Source organism: Podarcis liolepis (assembly GCF_965112155.1).
Source record: "Podarcis liolepis genome assembly, chromosome: Z".
NCBI lineage: Eukaryota > Metazoa > Chordata > Lepidosauria > Squamata > Lacertidae > Podarcis > Podarcis liolepis.
The window spans coordinates 49705015-49724068 of record NC_139570.1 but is presented as its reverse complement, the minus strand read 5'-3'; the positions used below and the strand labels follow the sequence as shown (position 1 = coordinate 49724068).

Genomic DNA, 19054 nt, shown 5'->3' with positions numbered 1-19054 from the left:
AAACTTTCTTGAAGCTGCTGAATCATTTCCTTCCTCCAGCACCAGCTTCTTGCACGCAGCCATTCAGAGATTAAGGGGGACAAAGCTGACCTCCTTTGCCAGCGACTCAATGCCCAGATCACACACAGGCACACAATAGGTGGATTCTAAGAAATGGGAGATCAACATCTAATGCGCTGGCTGGAAGACATGATGCCATGTCTACAGAAGGCTGGAAAAACATCTATGAAAATGAACATGATTGTGAAACTGTTTATATATACCATCCTTCTCTCCACCCTTTTATTTTTGCTTGCTTACAAGGAAGAGGAACTCTCGTGTGTTTAGTTTATAACTAAATATACCCATGTGAAGGGCTGGGATTACTGGAATTTGTCAAAGGCGATCGCCCTTACCTCACACAGCAGCAGGTCAATGATGTGGAAGACCATATAAAGGGGGAATTTTGCTGTGAACAGTGTGAGGAACCACTGGGATGCATACATGTGTGCTTCAAGGCTGATGTCCAGAAAGTGGTTGTAGAGGTCAGGAATGTACTCCTAAAAGAGAAGAAAAAGACAAAAGTTTGCCCCAAATAGCAATAAATAAGTAACACAACCATCTTCTCACCTGCAAGATGCTGTTTAAGATGGAAGCGCACAACGGACTCATAATCCACCACAGAACATTTAAGTTTCCCATTAACGTAATTTGGAACGTTTAGGTCTCCTGGACATCAATGCCCTTGGGCAGCAACTAGCTTCAAAAAACACCCATTCAGGAGCATTAATGGTGGCAGCAGGGGAGGGGCAAGACCCAGTGTCCCGCCCCGCCCCCCCAATGACCCCAATGGCCTGCTGAAATGCCAAGATGCCCAAGGGCAGCCAGCTGCTGAAGGCTACTGCAAATGACCTGGCAAGGAACTTTTCACTCGTCTGGCATTCTAGAAACACGGGGATTCAGGCATGTGAGCCTGCTCAAACTGTAAAGTGCTAATCAGAGGCCCTGCCGCGAATTCCTTCATCGCTGGAGATGTGGTGGGTGGACACGTGGTTGGGGGGGGGCTACTCCAGTGTGGCATCAAAACTGTGGAACGGCCTCCCGCGTGTGCTTCCCCACCCCAGCTGCACCTCCAGCAGCTTTCAGATGTGGAGCAAATAAATTCTTTTTCTAAGGGATCAATCAGACGGCTGCTGGCACAAATGTAGACAAGTCTGTTACCTATAGGGTAACTTTAGTAAAAAATAAAATTACAGGCCCCCCCTTTTTTTAGCAAAAACAACTGCCAAGGGGATCTTTTTTACAAAACCTAAACCTAAACTGAGGAACTTTGCAATCTTAAATTTTGACAATCTATGTTTTAATTTGTTCTTGGATTCTTATTACTGTTTTTGGTGACTAGTATTCCAATGGTCTTTGCCTAATGGACAATACAAATCTGACTAAGCATTTTCACTTAATGAATTCTTGGGTTGTCGTATCAATTATTATTATTATTATTATTATTATTATTATTATTATTATTATTATTATTATTAAATTCCACTGCTTCTCCTCTATTGTTATTCATTCATTCATTCATTCATTCAATATTGCATTAAATATATAGTGTGTGGCTCTTTTGAACAATTCACAAGATGCTTCAAGTACACTTGGTAGAAGAACAACAATTTAAAAAGAAAAAAGAAAGAAATTGAAGGGGAGAGAATAAAGGCATGCTATTCCAGGGCTGGGGGAAGCTGTGCTGCACTCCAACTCCCAGCATGGTCAGTAGGCAGGGATGATGGGAGCTGGAGTCCAGTAATGAGGATCACAGCAGCCACCCCACTCTCCCTGCCACTGTGCTACACACGCCGTTGCGATAGTCGTGGGAAGTAGAAAATGGCCAAGGGAAGAATGGGGCACAGCTTGTCTCATGATTAAAGGCCATGTGGCCACCCCTCAGCCAGGCCACCACTGTTAGCATCACCTCTGGACTTCACCTTGCAAAGAGCATCACTCTCTCGGATGAAACCCCGCCCCCTGTCAAATCTCGGTCTCCGGGGACAGACAGCACCACTTACCTGCATGAGTCGCTCCAACTGATAAAACTTGCAGTGCAAATCTTCAAAATTCTGTTTGAAAAGCTCCCTGAGTCCGTAGTCAAACATGATTTTGACCAGAACACTAAACGCCTGTTCTTCAGGCATCTGTCAAAGACAAAGAACAAAACCGGCTGTCATTTTTAAAAGGGTGTGGGGTGGGGAGCTAAGCATGATAATCTAACTTCTTCCTTCAGTCTTTCCTACCAGTATGTTGAGAGAACCACCTTACTTTATTGGCAGCCAAACGTGGGCCACATTTACACCTTATTTTTAAAGCACTATACCTAGGGGTTGCCATATTTCAAAAAGTGAAAATCCAAACACAAAAGTTGCTTAGTTTTTTTTCTTCAAAATTGCTAAACTTTTTTTGCCAGATCACAAAAAAGAAAGAAAAGAAAGAAAAGGACTTTTTGAGCTACTTTTAATGAAAATTTCCAAAATCTACACTTCCAACATGGAAGTCTGGATTTTCCTGGACATTTAAGCTATCCCACCCAGGCACTGCTGGGAAATTTCAGATGCATGGCAGTCCTAACTATACCACTTTAATCATCCATTCTGGGAGCTACAGTTTGTTAGGGATGTCGAGAGCTATTAGAAGACCCCCATTTTTCTCACAGGGCTAATGCTCCCAGAATAGTTTAACAATCAAGCCCTCTTCCCAGGGAACTCTGAGAATTGTAGCTCTGGAATGCAGGGTCTCCTAACAACTCTCACCACCTTTAGCAAGCCACAGCTTCTGTAATTACTTTGAGGAAGCCATGACTGTTTAAAAGTGGTAAAGGTGTGCTTTAAATGTATGGTGTGAATGTGGCCCTACTCTACTCCCACAAGGAAAGGGCAGATTATTGCTCATTCTTTCTGCCACCAATGAACCGTAAACCACCACAGGTTGTGTGAGAAAATGACAGCAAGGGAAGGTTTAGCAGCAGTTCAGCAGAAAATGAGGAGTAAACTGATGGTGTCATATCTACTCTTAGGACCGGAAGAGCCCTGCACCTGATATTCGGAGCCATCCTGCCTCCAACAGCGAAAGTGGAGCACAGCAATCATGGCTAGAACCCACTGGTAGCCTTATCCACACCATGCCAGTCTTAAGTGGGTATTCTTACCCAGGGCGTTCTGGAAAAGTCTGTCATCTTCCCTTGCTCAAAAACTCACCCTCTTTTTCCACAGTAATGAAGGTTCATGTTCTGGGCTAGGTCAACTGGGCCTTTTACAAGTTAAGGGGGGAATAGGTTAAAAAAAAAAGGTAAAGGATCTCTGGACAGTTAAGTCCAGTCAACGGCGACTATGGGGTTGCGGCGCTCATCTCGCTTATAGGCTGAGGGAGCCAGTGTTTGTCCACTAACAGCTTTCCAGGTCGTGTGGCCAGCAGGACTAAACCACTTCTGGCACAATGGAACACTGATGGAAGCGAGAGCGCATGGAAACGCTGTTTACCTTCCTGCCACAGCGATACCTATTTTATCTACTTGCAATGGCATGCTCTCAAACTGCTAGGTTGGCAGAAACTGGGACAAAGCCCGGTGACGCGGTTCTGAACTGCCGACTTTCCAATCAGCAAGCCCAAAGACTCAGTGGTTTAGATCACAGTGCCAATCGCGTCCCTACTGAGGGGGAAATAAAACTGTTGCAAAGAGGGAGTTTGTGGTGCTTTTGAAGAATGCGCCAGGAAGGCTCATGCACACCTCATGAACATTTGAGAGGTGCACTTACGGAAGTCCAAGACCTCTATCCCAGGAAAGCCACCCATTTTGAATGACATTTTCAGCTTCTGTTGCTCTGCAGGCTGCCCTCTCTTAAAGACAAGCAGGAATCACAATTCAAAGGCTTACATCTCCAGACTGGGATTTAAGCTCTTAAAAACCCATCACAATCTTCCAAAAGCAACCTCAGAAGCAATTCTAAGATCCAATTTAAGCGCAATTTCATCTTCATTTCTTATGAATTGCACAGCTAATGCCTGCATTGCCTGTGGCGAGGCGAAGAACCACTAAATTCATTATTCTGCGAGGTCTCAAGTTTTCACTGTGAATATTGGGAGCTGCTGTTCAATTACAACAAAACCACCCTTATGACTGGTGTTCAGAATATCTCCCTACAACTTTCTTGTGTCATTGGGGGGGGGGGTACTTTCCTCTCAAACTGACAGGAAGTCTGGTTTTCAGAGACACACCAAGTCTCTTTATATTTAGTATGAGAAGATGGTACAGCCATCATTCAAATAAGCTGAAGGGTTGCTGGGGGGTGGGGGTGGGATATTTTAAAAAAAGAAAACGGAGCCTGCTGTGGATCAGAACAACAAATGGGCCTGGGAGCTCTGCAGAGTGTCATTCAGTAACTGACAGCAGAGACAGCTAGTTTGAGGAAGCAGGGAGAGAGCAGAGAAAGAGAACCAACAACATGAATGTGGTTTAAAAATAACTTTTAGCAGCAGAAAGGGAATTAAGGGTGTCGGAGAGAAGTAGCTGCAAAAAATGCTCAGCAACTGATGGAGTGGGGTGGACAGCCAGGAAAACGAAGCGAGACAGGGCAGGCATCCCTGCTGGTATTCTGAGTTGGCTGTTTCCAAGGAGCAAGAGGAAACTTGCAACCAGTACCCGAAGGGGTCATCCAGACAACTCCTTTTGAATAGATTGTCCAAGATTTCCCCGTGGTGGACTCCGCACAGACCAGTTCGCCCCTCAAAGGCCCACATAACCTCTGATGTGTTAAGAGAGGGAAAGAAAAGACATTCAGCCTTGGGAGTGGGTGGTCATCTTAAACTACAAAGCCCGCCCCCCCACCAGCTTTTATTTGACACCTGCAACAGACTGTAGCCTCCCTTCAAGCCTTTCTACAAAGCTCATTTAGTCAGAGGCCACTGGGGAGATGTGGAAATCAGTCCACTCAGGCACCAGAAGAAACCTGTGGCCCAGAGCCCAAGCTGGTCCCAGGTAGACTTCGAACTGAGCAGCCTGGTAACCTGACTTGACTCTCCAACTGACAAAAGCAGGAAAAAAACACATGCCACCCATCTTCCTGGTAAATGCACAGGATTTATGAAACTTGGACCTGTACCAAAATGCTGCACTGTGGAGTGCTTGTGCTCAGGGTGCCAACCAGCCAGCCATGCCCTTTGCCAGGATACTCCATTCAAACACCAACAGATTTCCTGACTGCCCATCCTACTGTCAGGGACTGGGCAGAAGAGGAGGAGGAATAGTGGACACCACCTCCTCAGCCTGAACCTTCCAGAGAAGAGGAAGACAGTAGAGATTTACAACAGTGGGTTGCAGGAGGTCACAGCTCAGAGGCTGCAGAAGGGAGAAGCTGGGAAATATTGGGAGAGGAACAGGAAGAAGCAGCAGCACCAGGGGAGAGGCAGCGGACAGACTCAGTGTATTTAGAAAGCATTCCAGACACCCCCCCCCGAACCCGGTGGGCATTGAAAGTAGGAGAACAGAAAGCTCAGAGGCAGAAAGCACAGACCAGCCAACGTAGGGATGGCATATAATGGGAGAGATGGAGGGGGTGGGGTTTCACTGGGAGCAACGCCATTACTACAAGAGGCAGCTTTTCTAAGCCTCTCTCTGTGAATACTGAATAAAAGACTTGGTAAGAACTCTCCTTGTTATCTATCCCTGGCAGCCTACCATGGGGGGATCGGATTCCCTGGAGCCTGACACCTACCACCCGGATTCTGCAGCCAACGAGCATGCTCAGGCCTTATAGGACTATTTTAAAAGTTTATTTCCCCCCGCTATGTGTTTTTCCTTTTCCTACTTCTACAAACCTTGGGCTGCTCCTCCCTACCAGCAAGCATTCTCCCTATCTCAATTTGGGCTGCAAATCTGCCCTAGCTCTGCACCCAAGTTCACTATTAGCATGTATGAAGAATGAAAAATTTCAGTTCTGTAACATCTCTAGAAGAGACAGCAACCATGTATGGAGCAACTGTTTCTGGACGTGAAGAAGTTTTGGGATCTTCACAATGGATCCACCTGCATTACTGCTCAATAGCACAAAGAACAACAAGAAACCAACAGGCAGCCTGGATGGAGTTTGGATATGTTAACAACCTGATCCAACAGAGCTCTTCCATCTGTTCTTACATATAAATTATATGTACAATTAATTACATATACATATAAATTATAGGATAAAATATTGTCCTGGTTTTGATGACATAAAAATCACTAGACTTGCAGTGATTCATTGCTAGTTGTTGGTTAGGTAACTGCTGCAACCTTTGGTTTGTGGGCATGTAAGCAGGCCTTAATGTATGTTTCAGCAAACAGCATCAAAGGCGATTTAGACATTTAAAAGAGGGAAAGGGAACGAAGGGTGACATTACATTCAAGGAAACCAATACAAGACACAGAACATACATGGATGGGTCACATACCAGGGTCGCCTAAACACTCAGGAACATTTGCCCATCCTCCTGCCAGGTTCAAAGTGCTCACAGATTCTGATTAATTAAACAGGTCTTGGGCAGGGAGGGAGGCGGGGAAGGCAGAGCAAAGGGAGATTGGGTTGTGCCTGAGTGCCGCAGAGGACCTCCCACCCCACGCTTTGGAACGTTCTTGCACAGGGCCCTCTCTCAGGTAGCAAAGAGGAACTCACGTGTAGAAGCAGCACAGCAGCAAGGAATGACTGGCCCTGGCAGTAGCCAATCTCTTCATCGTAGACAGAATAGGCCTGGAAGAAGAATCAGGAAACGGTCAAGACTTCAACAACACAAGATGCCCCACCTGAATGATTGCTTGCTTGCATTTATAGCCTGCATTGCCTCCAAGGAGCTCATAGTTCTTCTCCCCACTTTATCCCAACAACCTGAGAGGTAGGTTAGATTGAGAGGAAGTGATTGGCCCAAGGGAACCTAGTGTGCTTCATGGCCGAGTGGGGGGGATTTGAACCCTGGTCTCCCAGGTCCTAGTCTGACACTATAACCACTACACCACCACCACTGGCTTGGCCACAACCACCCCTGCTCCATTCAAAACAGCCTCCCAGCTTCAGTATGCCTCTGTATATTATGGCACGGAGGCTGCTTGTTGCACAGAAGGAGTGTTGCTGTGGCAGGGAACAGGTTATGAAGGTCACTACCTTCTGGCTGAAAACAAGGGCTGCCTCCGTCTCAGCCATCCAGAGAACCAACCTTGTTCCAATCACACAATCTGTCTGCACGTGGAATAGCTTACTTTGTCCCTCAGCACAGAAAGGGCTGACAAAGGGAACTTGGAGCAAGTCAGTGAAGGCTGCTAAGGAGGCAATTTGGGGCAAGGGGGTGCTTATCCTGACCAGGATTTCACAAGAGTCACCAGAAAAGCGAAACGTCTGCAGGGGATCTGCCCACCAAAGCCTTAGGCTCCCCGGCCTTTTGCAGGCAGGGAGCCCAGGACACCTAGCAAGAGGGGCATAATTTCACCTTGATGGCATTTTAGAGAGAGAGAGTGGAAAGCTAAGTCCTGGGCCAGGGTCTTGGTTCCCTGAGCTGCAAGGGTGGGGGTGGGGCTGAAGCATAAATGCACACCGTGGGGATCTGGCGTGCACATCCAACTCTCCCAAAATAAGCCAGAGCATGTTTGAGACCCGAAGTATTTTATGCAGGGATAATAACACAAAAACAAATCTTTCAAGCTGCGCCGTTAAGTCTTTGATTTGAATATCAATTATAGACAGGGAGCGGATAGGAAGCTGCTTGCGCCAGTCCTTGGTCCGCGTCCCACGCAGAGCTCATCCTTTTTAATGGTGTGCTTTGTCAGAGAGCTTAGGAGGTGGCCAGGAAGCCAAGCTGCTTCCCCAGGCCAAACAGTCTCTGGAGGAGGAGCAGGCAGCAATGGCAGCTTTCTAAATGCCAGGTTCAAAGAGCCGGATCCTCCGGTCAAGCAAGGTAAAGGGATCAAACCAGAGTGCGGACATTTTTTATTTTAACCTGCTAATTGCCTCCCGCATTTTAATGAGTGGCTTGAATGTGTTTGTGGTTTGCCTTATAATGCAAATGAGGAGCTGAATAATTTTCCAGAGTGTTAGAGAGGAGCAAAGATCCTTTTGCTGAGACTTCCTTTGCTCTCTGCCACAAAAAAAGAAATACAGCAGCCGCTCCAGTTGATCTGGGAATGCCCTTTGAGGCAAAAGGCTGATTTGCCCAGGCATCCACGAGCACAAACTTGTGCCCTCTGGATAATTCTGGACTACAATCCCAGTAAGGCTAAATTAGCAGGCACAACAGGCAATATGTTTCAACAACCTTTTTGCTGGGGGTGTTTAGCCTGGAGAAGAGAAGACTGAGAGGGGATAAGACAGCCATCTTCAAATATCTGAAGGGCTGCCACATGGAAGACAGAATACGCTTGTTTTCTGCTGCTCCAGAGGGTGGGACCCAAGACAATGAATTCTAATGACAAGAAATGAAATCCCAACCAAAAGATAGGAAGAACTTTCTGATGGTAAAAGGTGTTTGACATGGAATAGGCTACCTCAGAAGGTGACAGATTCTCCCTCGATGGAGGTTTATAACCAGAGATTGGAAGGCCACCTGCTGGTATTTAGCTGTGATACTTGTAATGAAGGAGGCTGGGCTAGAGGACCTTTGGGGGTCCCAACCCCATAATTCTATTATCAACACTACATCTCACACTTGTAGGTGCTTTCACGACGAAGAACCCAGGGCTAACCTGGCCTAGCACATTTACTCCCACAAGGACGCTCCACCATCCTGGTCCACAAGTGAGCCAAGACAGCATCCCGGTCAGGGTACCTTGCATATTTTGTACAGGGAGTCCTGGCCATCGCCCCCAGTGTCCTTGAAGTAGTCATGGGCAGGGAACGTCCGGTTGATGTCGCGTGTGATGGCACTGTCCTGGGGAGACTCCTGCAAAGCCAAGGAGAGAGAAATTGGGGGGGGGGAGAGACTGTTAAGCCCCAGAATTGTGGGTGTGGTTGCAGCTACAATAAGACGCTGGGGACGGGGGCAGGAGTGTGAATCAGAGATAGCATTTTCCAATTTTAAAGTGAGAGGGCACATGTAAGAGAAAGGCGCTGTCAATTCACACTCTCATTAAGATTCTTCATTTCTACATGGAAATCCAGTGCAGAGGAGGAATCTACAGGAGGCAAAGGGTGACCTTAAGCATTAGTAGGAGTCAAGGGGGAGAAAATAAAAGCTCAAGGTGCCAGATTCCCCCCACCCACCCCTTTCTGGGTACAATTCCAGCTCCAGTCACAGGCTACTCAGGACCAGCTATTGAGGTTTCCTGGTCCTGCTTAGTATCAAGATTTATGCAGACTACTCAATGGAACCAGTTGTGGGAGAAGGGGAGAAAAGAATCACCTTCCCTTGCAGTCAGAGTGCCACATTTAAATCGATGAAAGAAAACAGACTCCCACTTCCTGTGCATAGTTTATGGAAGGTTAACCAAGTTTCTTACCTCTTTCACCCAGGAAGTTGTAGGAACATAGGAGGGTGCCACACACTGAGTCAGATCATCGATCCATCTGGCTCAGTACTGACTGGCAGCAATGGCCCTGCAGAGTTTCATGCAGGGATCTCCCTCAGTCAGGAATTGCAATGGAGATGCTCTACCACTGAGCTATTCTCTCACCTCCCTCCAACTCCCCAGAGAGCATCCCACCAGTAATTATTATCACTGTTTATTAGATTTGTATACCGCCCTTCATCTGTAGATCTCAGAGTCGTTCACACACCTTGTACATTTTATACCATCCAACAACCTGTTATGTCTGCACGGTGAGCAGCTTCCATCATCAGCTCTGCACGGATTCACACAGAGGCTCTAGTTTCACTGCAGACTCTCGAAGCCCAAAGCACAACATTATTCTCCAGGTTCTGAGCCTGACAGGTGATGGGTGGTGACTACTTTGCACAAGCCGCCTGTCCTCCTTCTCCAATGGGCTCAGCTGGCACTTGCAGGCAGAGTCGTGGCCATTTCATTGAACTCAAAACTGCACTGGCCGTAGCTACAAGAGCCACAATGCCTTGCAGAATTCTGACCAGAAAAACTCCCTACTAACTTTTTGTTCAAATGAAGCTTCTAGTCTTCCAAGGTTGAAGAAACAACATAGGCAACGTTTGGTAAAATAACAGACCAGTAGGGAGGCGAGCAGGATTTCTGCTGATGGGTCGTGCCAGCATAGGGAGCCTATACCTGGCTAAACTGTTTGCCCCTCTAGACTAGTGCTGTTTACTCTGACTGGCAATAGCTCTCCAGGCAGGAAGATAATTTCCCCATCACTTATTACCTGACCCCTTTAGCTGGAAATGCAGGCAGCTGAATCAGGGATGTTTGCACTTGCACTGCTCTTCAGAACTCCCCCCTCCCCCCCAAAAAAACCCCACTATAAGAAGAAAAATGAATTCTGCAAAAAATTCTGTGCAGATCTGCCAATCTGGTCCTGAACTTATTTATTTAAGTGTGCTTACAAGTGTCGTGCTTGATGGGAAATTTGAACATGGTGGAAACCCACCCCCCTCCCCAAGCATTATGCCTCCCTAGCCTTGCCAAATTAAAAACCAAACAATATTTGTGGACTTTCCGATACCCTGCTCTCAATTAACACCCTAACAATGCAATTACTGTGTATCTGAATCTTTAAGGTGGAGTTTGATTGAAGCACAGAACCAGGTAAGCAAAGCTTGCAAAAGGACAACCACAGTTATTGTCAACAATCTCATATCCCCAATGTCTTACTTTAAGCAGAAGCGAATTGTGGTAGCTTTCGAATGGTACTGGCAGGCGGGGGCACAGAAAACCCCTCTAGAAAAAAGACGCAATACTATTAAGTGAGACACCAACCTGTTCAGGGGGGATGAGTTTGAGATGACTGGGTTGCTGCGATTCATTGATTTATTGCATTTATCTCCCATTTTTTCCTCCATGGAGCACAAAGTGGCGTACACAATTCTCCCCCTCTCCATTTATTCCCCCCCCCAACCCTGTGAGATAGATTAGGCTGAAAGAGGCAGTGACCAGCCCCCAGGTCACCCAGTGAGCTTCATGGCTGAGTGTGGGGCTTGAACCCTGGTCTCCCAGGTCCTAGTCTGCCACTGCAACCACTACACAACATTGGGCCGTGGGTGTTATACGCAAGAGCGACATGCTTCTCTCTCCTAAATGTGTAGTGGCACCAAGACTTGGCCGAAGGATTTTGGAACCACTACCCTTTTACTGGAACATTCTGTTTAGGGAGTGAAAGGAAGGGGGGTGGGAAATGTACGGAAATGATAACATTTTGAAATGTGTGTTTTGGTGGTACAAACAGAATGCAGTCACATCTATTGTGTGAGCCCCTTCTCCAGCTCCTATTTTTATACCTTTCTGTGAAGAATGGATGTCTGGGTCATTTCTCAGGCTTCTGGTGTGGGAGTGGGGGCAAGGCAAAGGGAAGCGCTTGGAAGTGTGCGCGCACACCCTAGGATTGAAAACAGATGGCGATAAATGGCAGGAAGAGGGCAGGAATGGCATAGGTGGGAGAGCAGAGCATTCTCCGCTGTGAGAATGAAGGGCGGCTGGCACCGGAGCCATCTCAGCAGTTTTCCAGGGACAGCCAGGCTCAGAAAGGTACCATATATTGGGGGGGGGGGGGGGCTAGAGGCTAAAAGAAGAGGAAGGGCCTAAGTAAGATGCATGTTATAATGCCAAATTATCTGAAACTGACTGCACGTGCATTCAAATAAAAGAGGAAAATCTTCAAACAAAAATCATTCTCAACACATGTTTTCTCCAACAGTTCCTGTTCTTTGGCTATGGCATGGGTAGGCAAACTAAGGCCCAGGGGCCAGATCCGGCCCGTGGACGGTCCGGCAATCAGCGTGCTTTTACATGAGTAGAATGTGTCCTTTTATTTAAAATGCATCTCTGGGTTATTTGTGGGGCCTGCCTGGTGTTTTTACATGAGCAGAATGTGTCCTTTTATTTAAAATGCATCTCTCGGTTATTTGTGGGGCCTGCCTGGTGTTTTTACATGAGCAGAATGTGTCCTTTTATTTAAAATGCATCTCTCGGTTATTTGTGGGGCATAGGAATTCATTCGTATATATTTTTCAAAATCTAGTCCAGCCCCCCACAAGGTCGGAGAGACTGTGGACCAGCTCCCTGCTGAAAAAGTTTGCCAACTCCTGGGCTATGGCAAAGTAAATGATGATGTATTTCTTCCAAGGGGCTCAAAATTGCAGGTAGGCTAGATTGCACCCCACCCCCTGGTCCCCAGATCCCATTGGTGCTGGTGCCCATTCAGCCTGGTGTATTTTTTAGGCCCCACCTTATTTCTGTGGTTTTAAGATCTCTTAAAGGACTTTTTAATATTGTGTTTCAATCATTGTAGCCTTGGGACTTTAAGAGCAGAGAGTGGGATAACAAGAATGCAGAGAAGGGAGGGCAAAAGTAAGTAGCTGGAGCCAAAACCAATGGCCAACTAATTCCAGTTTTATGCCCACCCTCTCCTCTGATGTCCCACACAGCTGGCTGTACCCCCCTGGGATGCTTGTAAGAAGGCAAGTAGGCAGCCCCCCCCCAATGCTGGCTGAGGGCACACTGACAGTACCCCCATCACCTTAATGGGGATATGACCCCTGTATGGAAGGCAAAACTGAGAGAGCCTGACTAGCTTGCAATCACTCTGTGGGCTTCGTGACAGAAACTGGGGGCCTAAACTGTTGAGAGCCTGTGTGGCGCAGTGGCTAGAGCGCCAGACTGTGATCTGGGCAACCAGAGTTCAAATCCCCACACAAGGCCATGAAGGTGTGGCCCTGGGCTAGTCATGCACTCTCAGTCTTACCCACCTCACAGGGTTGTTGTGAGGATTAATAACGTGTGGAGTGGGGTGCCACCCTGCACTCAGAGGAGGGGCAGGGTATAAATCAAATAAATGAATGGTTAATGAAGCCTTAAATATGTCTTATGGGGAGGAGGGAGGGCAAGGAAATTTCGTGGGATTAATGGGTGGGAAGCAGCACAGAGCAGAACTGGGTTCTTCACTACACAGGAGAATACTTGGGCCCCTTAAACCTTTGAGGAGGACAGATTTGTAAGGATCCCCATTCCTTCTTGGAACAGCAGCCACCCAGAGATCAGCGCAAGACTGGCTTGACAGAGGAGAATGTGCATTCATCCAAAGCCAACTTACAGAAGTCACTGCAACGTAGTGTGGTGGTCATGGGTATTGGCTTAGATCATAAGCAGCCAACGTGGCACTTTCCAGATGATAACTGAGCCGAATCCTTTGGAGGGCACCACATTGCCTACCCCTGTCTTAAACTGCTTTTTAATTTTGGAAAGGGATAATAATAATAATAAATTATTTATACCCTACCCATCTGGCTGGGTTTCCCCAGCCACACTGGGCAGCTTCCAACAAAATATTAAAAATGCAATAAAACACCAAACATTAAAAACTTCCCTAAACAGGGCTGCCTTCAGATGCCTTCTAAAAGTCAGATAGTTGTTTATTCCCTTGACATCTGACAAATTTATTTAAAATAAATCCATGGAGAATGCAGGTGGGCTTGCTAATATCTAAGCAGCGATGGCTAAATGGAACCTCCATGTTAAAGTGGTAGCATATCACTGGCTACCATATGCATGAGCAGAGGAATAAACAACAGAGAAGGGCTACCTCCATCTATTCTTTGCCATTAGAGAGGATTAGAGAGACCTTGGTCAGATCCACTGAGTAATCCAATTCTGTTTTTTGCCCAACAGCAGAGGAACCTGTGGCCCTTCAGGTTATGTTGTCCTGCTTGGAGCAGCCAGCACGGCCAATGGTCAAGGATGAAGGAGGATGAAGATGATGGGCGATGGAGTCCAGCAACACCTGGAGGGGCCACCACAGGTGCCCCAGCCCTGATACTGTAGTCATTCCAACGCTTAATGGCTGGGTTGACCATCCACGTGCCAATGGGGGGGGGGGCTTTATTATGGCTGCTCCGACCTTAAAACTAAATCCCATGGAGAGTCTTAAAGGCAGACTGGGTTTGTGGTGGCGGAAATGCTTCCTGGGAACTCATCCTGCACACAACCCTAGTGAAAATGAGAGTGGCTCAAAAGCACTACCACGAATGGAGCATGCTCAAGAGAACCTCCTCTCCTCTGCTGGTGTTGGAAGGCTTCAAAAATTTGTGCTGTATACAACATTGAAGTCTCACATCAAACATAACTGATATGTAAAAAGGACTTTATGATCTGAAAATAGAGACAAGGTATGTACTTCTGTAACCCAAGAAAATCTCTAATAAAAACAAATTAATGGCAAACAAAAAAAATTCTGCTGGCTTCCATGTCAAGGACCAAATGGGAAGTGCTTTGGTTGTGGGATATGTTGGGGTATCACTGTATATTTCTCCTTCTGAATTGCTTGTTATCGCCTTGGGGAGGGGAGGGGAGGGGAGGGGAGGGGAGGAGAAAATAAATCAATCAAATGTCTATCTCTTCATTCTGTCTTGGAGTTATGGGAATTATTATTTTTTTGAAAAAGGTTTTCATCCTGCAAAGCTCAATCTCCCTCATCACCAGAAATTGTTTATGGGAAATTCAGGATTCCTGAGTCAACAAACATTTGTTATTACTCATCCTTTTGTCCAGGTTCCACTGATTACCTTGAGCCCAGGTCCAATTGAGATCAGGTGAGAATGACTGAGCGTTCACGCTACAATAAGCTTCCAGTGTGACATTGTTTCAGGCCAAATATGGCAATAAATCTGATTCTAAAAATAAGAGTGAATCCCCCAAGTGATCCCCAGCTGCACTCATTTCCTTTTAGGGATCAAGTTTCCCACAGGAAAATCATAAATAGGCACTTGGTAAATATATATATATATATAAATTTAAAAAGCTGTATGCTACAGTCACATGCGGATCTAGTGCAGCTTTGACAGAAATGCCCAGACACTGTTTTCGTGCCTGAGGCAAAAACATGGCAGGCAAAAACTTCTCTCTGAACATACGAGAAAGAAAATGGGTGGGGGTGAGGGAAAAGAATGAATACACACCCACACACCCAAATAGCTTATCCCGCAATGCAAACAGGCACAAAGTCAGCACCCCACAAAAGGGGGGAAATACGAGGGTGTGTTTATTTTAAATGAGAACCAGCATTTTCAAATCAAGGGACACTGAGGAGAGTCTCTGTATGCAAAAATGAAAACTGACACAAAAACTGATTGCAACCATTTCCTAGAACGGCATGCTTCTAGGATGAATATAATGTATGCTGAGAACCCTTTTTCCGAAGCCATCGCTTGCTCAGACTCCACAAATACAACTAGCCACACTTTTTTGAAGCAGTGGTATGCCTCCAAAACAAACAATGGATCATAACAGGCTGTGCCCTGGATGTCTAGCCATTAATATGGGAATGCTTTCAAAATGCCTTTAAAAATGCTGCATGGGCAAGATGCCAAGAGGACAGGTAAACAAAATTTTGGCGAAACTGTCACTCAACTCATCAGATGTGTGCAAATAGAAAACTTGGGTTCAGCACAGGAGAATCAAAGCCAAGTCACCTCGCTGAGCCTTGTCCAAGGGTGGGCAGAATGTAGGTCCGAATCTATTAGTACTGTAGATCCTGATGACTTGCAATAGATCAACAATAATTCATGGCTCTTGCTTGTCAAACAATAGCAGCAAAATGACTAGGCATCTGACATGAAGCAAGTCAGGACTGGGCTTTTGTGAGAAAGCACTGTGAGCTCAATTCTGCTCTGATATTGAAAACAAATCTCTTGCTTGCTATTATTTGATTCCAGGTAAATGCATTTTGCACCCGGCTCTGGTTGGTGGATTTCTTAGTGGACGCACAAGCATGATGGACATCACCAGGCTAGCCCACCTCATTTGAGTGGTTGTAAAAAGGAAAAACAAGAGGCACATAAAGTGCTTGGTACAATTCAGTGCTAAACAACAGCATCATATTACCCTCTCCAGGAGGAGTGCAGCAAATATGGCTCTCACTCCATGTGATCATATTAGGCTCGCAAGAGGGCAATAGCTTTTAAGTGCTTTACAACACAGAACAGACTGTGATGAAGGTGCCATCTTCTCTCTTCCAGCACAAGATCTCATTACACTCTAGCAAAGGGCTTTCCAAACTGTGTGTCATGACGTTAGTGTGTCACCTGCACTGTGCAGGTGTGTCACGCAAACACTCCTCGGGGCTGGAAAATGAGCAGGCAGCCCACAGGTTTCCTAGTAAAACTGAACTACTGTGTCACAAAAAGATGTGTGTCTAAAAAGTGTGTCACCAACATGAAGAGTTTGGAAAACTCCGCTCTAGCAAGACAAAAGCTACAGCAAACAACTGCATTTTTAAAAATAAACAAAAACAACTAGATGCCATCATCAGGCATGCTTCACTATATTTTAATGTTTGAAAATGGTTTCAAGTGTTAACTCTCATCAAAGGGCATTTGCCTCTCCTGTAACAAAGTCTATGCATGTGCATCTGAATCAAAAAATCAGAAGAGACCCAGAAGGACCCATCTAGTCCAACCTCCTGCAATGCAGAAACCCTGCCCACAGCAGTCCCTGGGTGAGCTCGAAGCACCAGCCTCCTGGTTAACAGCCAGATCCACTGACCCACTGCACCACAGGCTCCCAGGAATGAATGAATCACATATCCTGTCTGTTCAGCCCTACCTCCCTTTCCCTTCACTTCCTTTCATGTTTCACTTGTTATCTGCTCGTAGATTGTAAGGACTTTGGGACAAAGACCTGAAAAGCCTGTGCTTTTGTGTATATAGATGACATAACATACGTGTACATGTGGGTGGCGCTGTGGGTTAAACCACAGAGCCTAGGACTTGCCGATCAGAAGGTCGGTGGTTCAAATCCCTGCGACGGGTTGAGCTCCCATTGCTCAGTCCCTGCTCCTGCCAACCTAGCAGTTCGAAAGCACGTCAAAGTGCAAGTAGATAAATAGGTACTGCTCTGGCGGGAAGGTAAATGGCGTTTCCGTGCGCTGCTCTGGCTCGCCAGAAGCGGCTTAGTCATGCTGGCCACATGACCCGGAAGCTGTACACCGGCTCCCTTGGCCAATAAAGCGAGATGAGCGCCGCAACCCCAGAGTCGGTCACGACTGGACCTAATGGTCAGGGGCCCCTTTACCTTTACATGTGTTGTATGCATGTGTGTACTTACAATATTAATTTGTTGCTTTGGCTACATTGCCTCCATTCTGCCCTAGTCCTGTCAATATTCAAAGTCTTCATATTACTCCTGGCTGTTTATTAATGGCTGTTTTACACTTGGCCCCAAAATCTATTGTTTCAGCCACTTTTTTCAGAGGTCATCTTAAGATACTACAGCAGCATCACCTCTGAGTGAGAAGCCAAGAATCCCCAGACTGTCCAAATATTTCCTATTGGGACTTGCACCCATCTGCATGCAATTTGGCTTCAAAGTTTCCCTGCTACCAAGGCAGCTCATATATACCTAAGTACACAGCTTTACACGGAATCACACCCTTGGTCCACTTACCTCAGTATTGGATACACTGACAGGCAGAGTTGCAAGCAGGTGACGTTCCTAGCCCTACCTGGAGATGCTGGGGATGGAACATAGGGGCTTCTGCATGCAGAGCAAGTTCTCTACCCAACGAGCGAGGGCCCTTCCCTGTCACAAATGTTTGCATTATGTGGCCCCGAAATCTAGCTCACAAGCACTAACTTATTCCTAATTCCAAACCTGAAGCGACAGCAGCAGTTTTGCTAGAGCTGGTTGAGAATATTATTTTCTAAATGTTAGAAATCTGTCATCTAAAATAAAGTACACCTGAATGATGCAAAAATGCATCAGCATATGTTGAGAGGCGGATTGAACAAGCATGTCACTATTAGCATATTAAAGAATTCAGCCGTTATGCAACTTGACAGCGTATACCCTCTTGAGTCACTGGAGGAAAACATGGCTTGTTTGTGGTTAGAGAGAACACGTACAATGTGAGGGAGGTAGCCATGCTAGCCTGTTGCAGCTAAAATAAACAAGAATCTTGTGGCACCTTAAGAACCACCTACAGTTAGCGCATGGGTAGGCAAACTAAGGCCAAGGGGCCAGATCCAGCCCAATCACCTTCTAAATCCGGCCCACGGATGGTCCAGGAATCAGCGTGTTTTTACATGAGCAGAATGTGTGCTTTTATTTAAAATGCATCTCTGCGTTATTTGTGGGGCATAGGAATTCATTCATATATTTTTTTCAAAATCTAGTCCAGCCCCCCACAAGGTCGGAGAGACTTTGGACCAGCCTCCTGCTGAAAAGGTTTGCTGACCCCTGAGTTAAGGCATAATCTTCTCTGGCCTACTTAGATTCAACAAACTCACTACAGTCATACCTCAGGTTACAGACGCTTCAGGTTGCATGTTTTCGGGTTGCGCACCGTGCTGAACCAGGAAGTACTGGTACGGGTTACTTCCGGGTTTTCGCGCATGCGCAGTAACACTAAATTGCACTTTGTGTATGCACAGAAGCGCCGAATTGCAACCCGCGCGTGCGCAGACGCACTGCTGTGGGTTGCGAACGCTGCGGGTTGCAAACGTGCCTCCCGCATGGATCACATTCGCAACCCGAGCACCCACTGTACTTCGTTCTGAGCAAAACCTATCCCACACTGCACCTGGTGAGAAGGAGCATGTATTCGTGGAGAGCACAGTTTTCCTTCTTGAAGCTTTTAAAAAGGGTGCAGAAGTGCCATGCAGGCAGTGAGACACATTCATGGAGGAGGGGGCTACCAATGGCTGCTAGTCATGATGCCTGTGTTCCGCCTCCAGAGTTAGGGGCACAGGTGCTCCTTAGTACCAGTTTCTGAAAACCACAGGAGGGGAGAATATTGCTCTTGCGCTCAGGTGGGTTTCCTAATAGTGGTTGGCCACTGTCGGAACAGGATGTTGGATTTAGATGGGGCCCCTTTGGCCTGAAGCAGCAAGCTCTTCTTAGGTTCTTAACTGCCAATCCCACAAAGCAGCCTGCTACATCAGGCATAGGCAACTCAGC

The 19054-nt window shown here is 46.5% G+C and overlaps 1 protein-coding gene and 1 long non-coding RNA gene across 5 annotated transcripts in view; one reads left to right on the top strand and one right to left on the bottom strand.

The window, feature by feature from the left end:
• The window catches only part of RABGAP1 (RAB GTPase activating protein 1), a 92737-nt gene that overhangs the window by 12523 nt on the left and 61160 nt on the right, over positions 1–19054 (bottom strand). For all 3 annotated transcript variants that reach the window (XM_083485798.1, XM_083485799.1, XM_083485800.1), the window contains 4 exons: positions 8812–8925; positions 6675–6749; positions 2043–2168; positions 396–539 (listed from right to left, as the gene is read on the bottom strand). In XM_083485798.1, the coding sequence (XP_083341924.1) occupies positions 396–539; positions 2043–2168; positions 6675–6749; positions 8812–8925 (459 nt within the window). The remainder of the gene's footprint in view (positions 1–395; positions 540–2042; positions 2169–6674; positions 6750–8811; positions 8926–19054) is intronic.
• LOC310698659 lies at positions 7611–17999 on the top strand. Of its 2 annotated transcripts, none has more exons than XR_014521668.1 (3): positions 7611–7944; positions 12126–12246; positions 13772–17999. It is a non-coding gene; the product is annotated as an uncharacterized lncRNA (long non-coding RNA). The 2 variants fall into 2 exon arrangements; XR_014521669.1 differs by lacking the exon at positions 7611–7944 and adding an exon at positions 8964–11632.